The sequence below is a fragment of the Anabrus simplex genome, chromosome 3 (assembly GCF_040414725.1).
Source record: "Anabrus simplex isolate iqAnaSimp1 chromosome 3, ASM4041472v1, whole genome shotgun sequence".
Taxonomy (NCBI): domain Eukaryota; kingdom Metazoa; phylum Arthropoda; class Insecta; order Orthoptera; family Tettigoniidae; genus Anabrus; species Anabrus simplex.
This window is the reverse complement of record NC_090267.1, coordinates 87,492,133-87,505,752: the sequence shown is the minus strand read 5'-3', so window position 1 is coordinate 87,505,752 and position 13,620 is coordinate 87,492,133. Positions and strand designations below refer to the sequence as shown.

The 13,620-nt window shown below is 38.9% G+C and overlaps 1 protein-coding gene across 1 annotated transcript in view; it reads right to left on the bottom strand.

Annotated features, from left to right (window-relative positions):
• Nucleotides 1–13,620, bottom strand: part of LOC136866005 (vesicular integral-membrane protein VIP36) — a 189,530-nt gene that overhangs the window by 138,987 nt on the left and 36,923 nt on the right. Inside the window, exon 3 of the mRNA XM_067142614.2 lies at nt 8,061–8,258. Coding sequence (XP_066998715.2) covers nt 8,061–8,258 — 198 coding nt within the window. The remainder of the gene's footprint in view (nt 1–8,060; nt 8,259–13,620) is intronic.

Below are 13,620 nucleotides of genomic sequence, written 5' to 3'. Positions count from 1 at the left end.
CTAGGCTAAAACCACGTGAATGTGTTAGCGTGTGGGAAGTGATAGTCATACAGCAAGAACGTATAAACACTTGAAAGAGTAACACGATGCATTATGTTTGTGTAAAATTTGTACAGATCTAAATTGAATTGTCAAGTGTTGCATACACTGGATTCATAAAATCAGCAAGAGGTGACGAACATTTGAGAAAGTGAGACATCAGAAACTCGCTAAGTTGTAATATTGTGTTTTAATGGAAATTTTGAAGTGTTATATATTATCTGTTATTAAGTTGTAGGTGGAATCATCAAGTTGTAATTTTGTAAAATAGTGTTGTGTTGTATACAGTAATGAATGAATGTACAGTTGTTTTGGAAACAAGTGTAACGTAAGTGGCAATGTGTGGGTGTGAGCCCTCAACGAAGTACTACTTGTTTCCGGCTCAGAGGGGCGAATGTGATGTTTGGGACATCACTGAATGTTTTTAATTATTGAACTATATATTTAATTGATAATATGTATATATTTAATCACTGATAGGTCATTTTAAATTAATATGTATATATATATATATATATATATATATAGGGTTTTTATCATCCATTTCAATCATCATTTCATTTCTTTGTATCGCGGCTATAACGTATTCTGAACGAACAAATTATTGGGTAAAGTATTTCAACATCACGCATATTTATAACTTGCAGTAAATTTTCCAATAGCCGTTGTGAGGTGACCAGAGTCAGCAGGCTAATTTCAGCCCAGTTCCAGGAAAAGTACGTCATCGAGGTTACGAGAGATATTACCCTCTCCACCTCATGAAAAGACCGTTAATACATTATTAACACCCACTTTTCAAACTCAGCTTCGAGACGCTTTATTTCAGCGGGAAAGTTCAGCCTATGTGAATGAACGTAATGAAGCAACGTGATGGATGCACAGCTATACAAGGGAGAAGGGATGAGACCTCGAATCTTACTGGACCATGTGGTATGGCTGATGGAAGGAGACTTTTGAACCAATATATACCACCGACAAGGGCTGGAGAGGACACTAACTAACATTCTCATTCAGACTCTCATTCAGACTCACATTGACATTCTGATTCTGATTCTCACGCTTGGAAGATACTCTTACTACGATTCTACGTCTACACATCGGAGAAGATTTTAACTTAGTTCACTTCGCATCTGAGTATATTCTACTCAAAAGTTACTCTCATTGGGACTTGTTATCTCAATGACGAGAGGTAGTCAACGGGAGACCAGTTCTGACTGGTATAGGGGAGGAGAGCTTTTATTATGAGTTTAGCTACGCTACTGTTCCGTAATACGGAAGAATACGAAGGTATTCTCTCCATGAACATAACCCATGGTGGTTTTGCACTTAAAATTAGGACTCATTACGACTTTATGTAAGGAGTACAATAGGAAGTGTTAAAGACAGGAAATGTGGATGTAGGACTGGAATCCAACAACAGATGAGGCAGCCTGTACGAGAGATCCACCCATCTTCAGCTTCAAGACAACAGAGTCTACATTTGGTGAGCTTATGGCATAAGTTACTGCAAGTCTTCGCGCAACAGTTCATTTTCTTAAAGTTAATTTCATTCACTTTTTCTTTTGCTTCCGTAAGTTCAGATTTCGTTAATACGCCGTTTCGTCACGTTTTTCATCTTAATAAATAGCTGTTTTAATTTGTATTTTATGAAATGATTATTAATGATCCTTAAATTCCAAGTTAGTGTACTTAATGATTTGTGTTCCGTTCACCTCACCCCTGGGAGTTTTTTGAGTCTCATTACGTATTTTTTATTTATTATTATTATTATTAATAATTATCTACTTTTGTTTTCAAGCCATAAGCTTGAAGACTGGCGCCCTTGGGATACTGTTTCTGGAGAAACCATGACATATCATTTATTTATTTTAATATTAAAGTGACCCGCCACGTTATAAATTTGTCATTAATCTGTGGGCCAAGTGGGTACGTCACAATGTGTGCAAGATCAGGTTCAAGCCAGAGGTGAGTCTGTGATCTATTGGATTTTTTTTTCTTTCGTATCATGGATTGGGCCCGCTCACTGTGGTGACCACTAACGTGAACCAGCATGTTTATTTAAACATTCTGGATGATCAGGTGTTATCTTTTACATTCCACATCTGCATGATGAGCATGCTATTGATACGCTGATTTTTCAAGACGACAACAGAGGGACTGATTTTATGAACACACCCCCACCCTATTACATCTTGATTGGCCTGCAAAATCACCTGACTTGTACCCCACTGAAAATCTGTGGGACATATTGGAACAGCAGGTAAAATGCCAACATGAGCATCCTCGCAATTTGGTGGCACTGCACGATCAAATCCTCAGTGAGTGGCTTAACCTGGATGTGACATACGTGCACAACCTTGTGGACTCACTTCCTAACTGAAGCCAGGTGTTTATAATGATTGTAATGATTTCTCCAGGGGTGACTAATTTTTTGTCCGGTGAGCTTAAGTTACTTCCCTCTAAAACTACAAGGGAACTGTCATGGAGTGCCCTGTAGAGCCTATCTATTTATTCATCTTATTCTTTCCACTCGCTTTCTAAATGTCTTAAATTCATATCTTTTCCAATCATATGACTAACAGTATTCTTTTAAAAAACAATATTATTAATCCCTCTATTCTTTTACTTCCTGTCCTAGGTCTTCACATCCTTAATTAACATGCAGACACTGAACTATCAGAAAATATATTTGCAGTTATCTATTTGATATAAACTCTTCCAGCTAATTAGGTTGTGTTCAGTACATATAGTACCCGTCAAAGAGATGTTAAGTACAGGATAAAAAAATGGCCAACAGGATATTGGAGGATCCAAGCCACCAGAGCAACCAAAATGAAATCAGAAACTTGTGGGTTTGGATACCACTGGCATCCATTAGCCCATTTTTGTTCCGTACTTGACTTGTGCTATATGTACTGAACACGATCTAACACATTGAAAGTTTGTTTAGAGTACAATGCAGTCACGAAAATTAAATATTTGCATTTATATATGTTTGATGAGATCAAAAGTCTTAGGCTAGTCAACATAATGTATGTCCTCATCACCAACTTTAATTAATTTCTTTAAGTTTTCATTTTCCATTCTGATAAGATCTTTTACTCAGTTTTCAAATATAAACTACAAACAGTTAACTTGGAGGAATTCATGCAATAGGAGATTAATATTTCACCAAAACAGCTAAATCTATAACAATTATTCCAAGCATTTACATCAGAGATTCAACCATAAGCACAATTCAACAAAACTGCATATTATTGTATTTATATGCAAATACCATATTTACTCGTGTAAATATGCATCTGTCGCATATTAGAAACCCCCCTGGCTCTTTGAGACGAAGAAAATGAAAAAAAAGAAATCTTGCATACAAGACCCCCAACGTAATTCGTCAGAGAAGAACAACGATTCCGCTTCGAAGCGGGTACAAGCCTTACTGCAGCTCTGATGACATTGCACAAATTTGTGAATAGTTTCATCCGTGCGACCCACGCAATGAAAACACTTGTGTAAGTCATACGGTACATCTGTGTTTGTATTTAAGAAATGTCCGCCTCTGTAGTGTTGGCCTACTGCAGCTCTGATGGCGTCGCACAAATAGGTGAATAATTTCATGTATGACCTGCAAGCATGCATCATTCATGTATGTGTGTCTGTGTTTTGTAGTTAAGAATGTCCGCCAACATATTGGTTAGCACAATTAGCTGCCGTTCTCGGGAGCCTGAATTCGATTTCTGGTACCGTATTGCCAAAGATTTACGAAAGGCAGGTAGGTTGATTTGCGGTAAAAATGGTACATGCAATTCCCTTCCACTGGGGCCTGTCTAAAAAGAGCTGCACCACCTCGGAATGAGGAAAGAAGTTTACTTTAGTTAAGAAATATTCGCGGTTGTTGTTATTAATATAGCAGGCGAGATATTAACCCTCTGCAGTCCAATTTCCTGTCACATGTTCCAACAGTCTGGTCCAAATTAATTTTGCACATTTATACCTAGTCAGATTAACTCAGAATTTTTATTAGTAATTATAATTATATTTTTATTATGATTATTACCGTATATTCTATTGCATAGGAATTAGTTTCCATAATAATTTTCGTCGCCAGTGCAGGAGTAAAAAGCAACATACAATGTAACAAACTGAAGTGGAGTGATGCAGCTAAGCAGAACCTGCAGTCGTCTAGTTTTCTGACCCGATGAACAACTTAGTCTAGATGGCTCACTATCATGAAATGTTACATTCCGGTAAACACTATGCCGTTTGCATTCCCATTTGTATATGCGGAAGTATGTTCAGCATCACCTTTACTGAAATTATCAACCCTGACCTGAGAAGCGTCATCATTGCCGTGTGCCGTATCCCCTCCTCCACCCCGGCCCATTAGCGTGTCTTCTTGCTTTTATAGCAGTCACTGGAACTTCATCTTCTGAATCTTCAGAAACAGCATATGATGGTCCGGGATCATTCTGCACTTTTTTACGCACAGTTCCAGTCGCTAAAGTGTCACTTGCAATGCTGGAGTTCACTACACCTTCATCTTCACTTGACAGTTCTCTAAACTCTTCGTCTAATTCAAATAAATAATCATTGTCACCGCTGTCTAAATAAACGTGCATACGTATTTCTTCTTCATTCATGTTTGCCGATTTTATATCGCAAATTCAACCGAGAATATTCGCTTCCACAGATAAACATGCCTAGTACAACACGTGTGCAACACTACTCACTGTAAACACAGCTGACAGGCCGTGGGTAACCATGACGACACATGGCTACATATATATCGTATTATGTCCATGGAGATGACAGAACGGCTTCTTTTGTGCACAAAAATTTGATCTAGAAACTCCAGGGATATTAATCGACCTCAATCAGGTCAAAGAACTTCAATAAATAACTTCTCGTGTAGAACGAAACATAATGTCGAGGTGAGCTCGACGTTGGATCGGTTGCAATAAACCATGATGTCGAGGTCACCTCAACGCTGGACTGGAAAAGGTTAACAAAGTGATCGTTTAATATCTTGTAACTCGGACCAATATAGGGTTTTTTCGGAGAGAAGTAGGTTTAAAACGTGATAAAAACAATCCAATCATAATTATTGTTTTACTCGCCAACGTCCCTCACAAATAATAATAATTTTACGTCCCCACTTAACAATTTTCAGAGACGCCAAACAAAATATACTAAGCGTTAATAAAAAATGGAGACATGGATCATATGAAATTAAACATTATGATAATAAAACTCATTACCACCACACCTGTAGATATCCATAAATGTGGTAAACTTTCCTGTTATTTATTCTTAATCTTCCCGTTGTGGAACTTCTGGCACTATGCGGGCACTTGATAGCATACCTAATCTAAGCAATGCCATCTCTCTCATCTCATTTGCAGCTGTTTAGGTAAATCCTGATAAGAGAAAAATGGGGAGAACAAGCATGAAATATACTTAAAAATAAGGGTTTGGCTTTCAATAGCTGCAGTTATGCAAAGAACGCTTCCAGTCACTATGTATTACATTCAGAAGTATAACTGGTAACGTACACTAGTTACGGTATCAGCTGGTGCTTTGGCACGTTTTCTACAGCACATCCTTATTTGGAAGGAGTGGCTTCTGCTACACATACACAAACTCTCCAGAAATTATTTGGGAATAGATTTTCACTGTTTGGACTCTATAGTCGGGAACAAAAATATTTGTACAAGTTTCAAAAAGACGGGACCTCGAATGCTCTCGATGCATGGCTGACAAGATGGCAGTGAAGATGACATCATTTGGAATAGGAATGACGACATGCCAGTAGTGAAGCTGGCGACACAAGATGATAATTCGAATGAAAGCAGTGATTAGATTTACTCAGCTACTGTGCGGTAGGCCTACTGCTCAACTGACAGAGACATATGACTTGCCATTAAGTTCTTTTCTATCAATGTTGCATAATATGATAATACGATACCCTTATCCCTTTTCTCTACGGGGTCGAGTATGAAGTGTGACGAATTTTCGTAGCGAGTTTTTACGATTCCTGACGTCAACCTAATCAGAGGAATTAATGAGATGAAATGAATGACGTGATATGAGTAACTAAAACTGACTATATTTATTTTATATGTAGGCCTAAAAGTCGTATTCAGCATTTATTGTCTTTTTACATTTAGAAATACTGCCTTCCATCAAAAATAGCCAGTATAACATACATTCATAATTTGTTAAAGAATAGTGTATAATGTTTACATGCATAATTTATAGCTCCTTTTAGCCTAGAAGCCATGTGTTCACTGCACAAAATTTGTGATTATCGCATACTGGACGCCCCTTATTTTCGCTGTAAAAGTGGAAGAAAAAGGGGTCTAATATGCAAGTAAATACGGTACTATGCTCATGGTTTTTTTTTTTTTCCTTCTGGTATTTAGGTAAGAAAAACTTGGGCACATGCATTATTTGAAATGAGGTTGGTACCACTTCCCCTCAAACAAGGATCCCGTTATACTACAGTATTGTCCAGCCTAGGTATGTAAGATATCAGTAGCACGTTAGAAGTGAAGTGTGAACCACTTATTAAGTGTGGCTACAAGTACTTGTTATCGCTCATTCATGGCTAAAGAAAAGCTTAAGACTATTGAAGATGCAGAGAACATCGGAAACTGGGCAGCAGGAAGAAAGTACGATGTCAGAAAATTGTATTTGTAAATGATGAAAAAACAAAGCGTGACATCAAAAAACAAACAATAATCGCCAGGATTTCATGCCCAAAAATTCAAAGCATCAAGACCTCGAAAAAAGTTTGTATGATTATGTAGACGACAAGAGACAGTACAGATATGCAGTTACAAGTGAAATATGCCAACTGAAAGCTGTAGCTACAACCAAAAAACTAGGCATGGGCTTCAAAGCTACCCAGGCCTAACTTGCAAGACTTTTTCTTAATCACAATGGATTAGGTTTCCGAAGAAGAACCAGCATCGCTCAACGGCTTCCAAATGATTATGAAGAAAAGGTAGCGAGTTTTCATTGCTACATAAAAAATTTGTGCCAAGAATATTCATATTTACTATCACAAATTGGAAACGTAGAGAGTAAACGCCGGTTTATTTTGAAATGCCACTAGACAACACTGTCAACAGGAAGAGAGAATACAGCATAATGATACGAACTGGCAACAAAGAAAAACAAATGTGTACAGTCATGTTGTGTTTAACTGGCGATGGATGAAAGCTCACCCTGCGCAATGTTTAAAAGAAACATCATTCTGAAAGTATCAATGAAAAGTGTACTGGCGAAAGAGAGTCCGAAAGGATGGATGAACAGGGGCCTTGTGGTTGACGCCGGTTTAGCAATATTGCCCAAGCGCTTTGCTTAATTTACATAACATGTTGGTGCTGGACACAGGTTCTTTGGACACAACTCAAGAAGTGGGACAGAAATTCCAATAAGGGAAATCTGATTTGGTGATTACGCCTGGGGACCTAACCTCTGTCCTCCAACAACTAGATGTGTGTATTAACTGACAATTCAAAGCACCAGTGAAACAGCAAAATATGCAGCAATGAATGGCTGATACACGAATTCATGCAGAATGGAAAAATCAAGCGGTCATACACGACCTGAAGTTGGGAGTGGTTTAAACATGCTAGGGACTCCATTACACAACCACTGATAGAAAAATCCTTCAAAAAATTTGGTATCTCAAATTAACTGACGGAACCGAGAATGATACTCTAAGGGAAGATGGAGATGACAAATATGATTCTTCCACTTAGTAATGACGGTGAAAGAGACAATGAATAGAGAAAAGGAAGCATGGAATTATCAATTTTAATCATTTATTGCACATATTAACATTAAATCAATGAAAACTGTAATTTGCATTTCCTTTGCTATTATAGATCGAGTCCCGTAGGCTTCTGCAACAGCATGTGAAGATTATGATACGTTTCTTAAAACAAATTTTAGGGTGTGGGAATTAACTGTATATATACAGTACTTAAATATGACATATATTATTTTGTACTTACGTTATGTGGTCCATTATGGTTACTGTAGGTGTCAAGAATAATGGCTAAGCCTTGAAAATAATCCTTGCTGCCAAAAACTTCTCCTGGTACCATTCTGTCTTTTGCATACCATATAGCAGCTCCATCTCCATACAGGTCCTTGCCCTTCCCATGGATTTTGAAATGTACCTGAAGCTCCCAGTTTCGAACACTGCATGGCTGCAAAGAAAACCCATCTATACAAAGACTGTTCATGTTTCAGATTAAATTCAAGGATATTATGCTAGGATTCAAGAACAAAACCTTTCAAAACAATCAGCCAAAATATTTTTGAATGTCTGCCATATCTCCACCCCATGCCCACCCCATCCAAAAATGTTTATTAGAAGGTTGTTTGCATCTGCTAAGTTCTGAGTGAATGAGATGATTTCTTAAGGGGAATTATCTACCATACACAATGAAAAAAAAAATTGTAGTGTGTAGACCACCAGGTCATATTCGACTTGAGAATAAATCATTGATAAAATATGTGACTTCTTACTCTACCAGCAGTCAGTACTGCGAAACCGACGGTCGAACTTGTGCCCATTGTACTGAATCCAAAAACGACTACAAAAACTTAACTCTCGCACAGTTCCCCACACTGACTTACACACATTGCAGAAAATACTGACACTTCCCCATAGGGTCCGCCTCTGTGGTGTAGTGGTTAGTGTGATTGGCTGCCACCCCCGGAGGCCCGGGTTCGATTCCCGGCTCAGCTACGAATTTTGAAAAGTGATACGGGGGCTGGAACTGGGTCCACACAGCCTCGGGAGGTCAAATGAGTAGAGGTGGGTTCGATTCCCACCTCAGCCATCCTGGAAGTGGTTTTCCGCGGTTTCCCACTTCTCCTCCAGGCAAATGCCGGGATGGTACCTAACTTAAGGCCACGACAGCTTCCTTCCCTCTTTCTTGTCTATCCCTTCCAATGTTCCCATTCCCCCGCAAGGCCCCTGTTCAGCACAGCAGGTGAGGCCACCTGGCCGAGATACTGGTCATCCTCCCCAGTTGTATCCCCCGTCCCAGAATGTGAAGCTCCAGGACACTGCCCTTGAGGCGGTAGAGGTGGGATCCCTCGCGGAGTTTGAGTAAAAACCGACCCTGGAGGGTAAACAGATAAATAAGAAGAAGAAGAAGAAGAAGAAAAGGCACCGATGAAATGATTTCTCCTTCTGCTGATCGGTTCTGTTTGTACATCCATAACCTGAATACTGCGGCATGTTAATAACCCGTACTCTTCATTCAGATTTCACATAAACACATACACATTGAAATTGAATCTTGTAATTTACAGGCATACTACAAGGCAACGAACCTAAATTCGTAAAGTACACCACTATTTCCTTTGCAATAACACAGCACAGAACACTCGTGGAACTACAATCAAGAGGCCTGGCATCCCTGAACTAAGCATAAACAAAGCAAGCGCGCTCCTCGTGGTCTACTGCACCATGCGCTCGCTGCCATCTTACTACGCCAGTCATCTTCTATTCGGCTTACTGCTATCCAAGCTACCAGCCATCCATGTATAGAGATCAGTGGTCTAGAAGGATCATCTTACGGAAACCAACATTACTTATAATTACCTGAAATTACATCTGCATAATAGCAAATATGTACATGCCTATCTCAATTATATAATCAAAGGATTCTATGAGTCTTCTCCTATTCAAAATGTTGAAATATTAATATGTTTTCAACTTGTCCACTTATAAGTGAAACACAAGGGGCACAATTTAACTCTTTGCCGTCCCTAACGCTCCAGAGTGCTCGAATATTACCTGCCTGCCCTGCTGAACACTCCAAAGCACTTGTCACGCGCATTCATTAGTGTGATGAGAGATACATTGAAGAGTCTTGTGAAACCACACTGTATTCCCTTGACTCGGCAAGCTGTAAAGCACTTCTTGACAGCACTTTCTGTGTGTATTTCTCAAGCAGACCTACTTCATAAATATAGTCTTTCTGTTAGAGATTATTCTTGTTCTAGTTCACACTATGTTGTCTAACCGCGGAGTTGTGTCAAAAGGTATGAAAGAATGCGAAATTGTCAATGCAAGCCTTCTAGTTATGGTTCAGAATTGTATTCTGATGAATTTAGTAGTGATAATGATTCCAAGAATTATGTGCATGAACAAATATTGTGTGAAGATTGAGGGACAGGGCTACAAAGAAATGTTACTAGTGATATCTGGAGTCACAATATTCGTTTTGATGAACTGAAAATATGGGAAAACAATGCTGGTCTAAATCACGATTTACCTTCTGGGAGTTCAGAAAAATTTGTTTTTGAATTATTTGTGGGATCAAAATTTTATGAGCTAGTAACAGAGCACACAAATATTCATGCGAAATATATACAAAGAAAAACTGGCACTGATGATACTATCTGGCAAGACACTAACGTTGATGAAATAAGGGCATATATAGGAGTTCTAATTTATATGGGATTGGTTGTTTAACCTGAAATAGACGATTACTTCCTAGGGAGACTTTTGCGTGTGCCCGTTAGTAAAGCAGGTAATGACATTGAAAAGGTTTACGAAACTTGGGCAATATTTACATCTAAGTAACTGTGTAAACAGGTGTCGCTCTCAATGCGATTTTATTTAACATAAATAAATATCGCACAAGAACGCGTTCACTTCCTTGTGTAAACTACTTTATTGTCACTGTAAGTCACAACACACAATTACATATAATAGCAAGTCAAAATACAACACTCTATAGCGGAGTACCCTGAAGTCGATTCTGAAAAGTACAGATATCAACAACACTGACTCGCTCACTATAACACACATTCTCTTGAAATGACTGACAGCTCCATATATATACTGTTCGATCAACCGTCTAGAATTATCAATTTCTGGGAAGGGTTCTTACAACACACTAAATGGAACACACTGGAAACATTGATCGACCAGCTAGTCGAATGGAGTACTCCAGTAATGGATCCAGCTCAAACTTTTGATTACTGCTTACCAATACACATGGAAATCTCTCCAACATTCCTAATGTCTCTACATGTATCTGGATAATAAACCTTACAGTAAGTTCCCAGAATCCTTCTTATGTACCAAGTTATAGCTGAATACAACTAATATACGAACATTATAGAGTTTTTTACATCTTTCGACTATATAGATTTTGAGGTTAAACTTATACACAATAAGTATTTGAGGTTATACAAATTTATAATACATATTTACAGGGAAACCCTGTATTAGTCATATTTAACATTTAATAAAAGATAATCTAGTATTTAATAAAATATAGTAAACATAATAATTGAAGCTTTTACAACAGTTAGGATGTCGTACCTACGACACAGGCCAACATCACAAGATGAAAATTACGATATTCTATACAAAGCAAGACCAGCTCTGCACCTTACCGAAAAATTCGGAATTTTGTATGTACCTGGCCGGGAATTCACAGTAGATTAAGCTATGATAGGTTTCAAGCGAAGATTTATCTTGAAAGAGTATCTCCCAGGGAAAACCACCAAATGAGGTATTAAATCATGAGGTATTGCTGACAGTGGAAATGGCTACCTTCCGAAGTGAGATTTACAAGGGGAAGAAGGAAACACGGGACCAGAATTTATTATTAGGAGAACAGGTGGTTTTACACCTGACAGAGTCATACTGGGGGAAGTGGCACTACATTTACTTTGATAACTTTATGATAAAATTATTGCTAACCCATAAGGGCCCTTTCACACGGTCCACTTGCTTTCCACGCCACGTCACTGCACTCCACTTCTCAGACACTTGCTGTCCACTTCCGTCAACTTGCCGTCCACTTCTCGTCCCCACCTCATATTTGCGTCTCGGTTTGAATCTGGTCCATGGACGCGCACATTATCCTTGGGATTTTTATTCTTCCGAAAAGAAGGTTGAGGTGAAAGAACAGTACTAAGGTTCATTGGGTCCATCCATTGAATTCATATCGCCTAGAATGAGGAACTCATCGTTCTTCTAGATGAACGTACCAATGATCTAAAAATGTTCCTTAATTACTTTCATATGAGTGGGAATTTGTTTGAATTGTTGTCAATCCTTGAAGCAAGTTTACAGCGTCAGGACACCAACATGAGAAAATGTATTCCGCCGATATTTTGAAACAAAAACTTCAAACTTGTGACGCACACAATGTTGACCGTTTGAACGACTGATTTAGTGAGCTACCAGTATGGCCTTGCTACCTACACCTACCTTCTGTAAATAAGACAGGTAGTTCTCACGAATAAGATTTTTTTTTTTTTTTTACAAGTTGCTGTACGTTGCACCGACACAGATAGGTCTTATGGCGACGATGGGACAGGAAAGGGCTAGGAGTGGGAAGGAAGCGGCCGTGGACTTAATTAAGGTACAGCCCCAGCATTTGCCTGGTTTGAAAATGGGAAACCACGTAAAACTGTCTTCAGGGCTGCCGACAGTTGGGTTCGAACCCACTATCTCCCGAATACTGGATAATGGCGGCACATAAGCGACTGCGGCTATCGTGTTTGGTCCGAATAAGAAAATGTTATTATGTAATTTAATTGGAAGCAGTTCTTTTGAAATGAAGACTGCTAAAAAGCCTTGATTAATTATTTTTCAATGACCCATGTTATTGTAATATCGAAAATTGTTAACATATAACACATATACCCTATTACTGTAGATATCAACTTCTCTCTCTTTGGAGTTGTCCAGTTCGGCAGAAAGTGGAATCACTTCATGGGAAACTTCATTCCACATCTGAAGCCTTTTATTTTATTTGAATAGTCTGTCGTTCGTTAATCCCACTGACAAGGCCGATTTTGTATTTCTATTATTAACTTTTCAGTATCTATGAATGGAACCGACATTTTGAAACGAAATCTTCAAATTTGTAGCTCATATGTTGACTGTCCAAACGAGCTAATCTGATTCAGTGATGAGTGAGCTTCCGGTCGCCCAGTGTGGAAGACACTTCAGGCCGGTCGACAGCAGCCAGCTGTTGACGAGAGTGGACGGAGGTTGCGCCACACGAAGTGTCTCGTGTGAACGCTACCGGCCTTTTACCACACCTCTAGTGGAGTGGAGTGGAGTGGAGTGGCGTGGCAAGCAGTGGATCGTGTGAAAGGGCCCTAACACCTATAGTTATGCGACAAGGGTAAATAGAAAGGGTTAGCCTGATCAGTTTAGGAAACCTGCACAGTTGAAACTCAAGCGGGGAGAATGTAGGAAAGTGCAAAATGAGGGTGTAACAGCAACAGTCTGGCAAAATGAACGTACTGTTCTTATGCTGTCAACAAATTCAGATTCTGTGAATGATGATACAGTGAAACGAAAAACCGGTAAAGGCAATGAAGAAACAGAAATTGTGTGCTCTCGTGCTGTCACAAATTACACAAAACATATGGGCGGGGTGGACATCAGTGATCAGAAAGGAAAATACTCTGGGGCTGGGCAATCGTCTAAAAAATGGTGGAAATTTATTTTTCATTTTGTGATCAATGCGAGCGCTGTGAACAGTTTCATTCTTTATGATATAAATAACCAACCAGCTC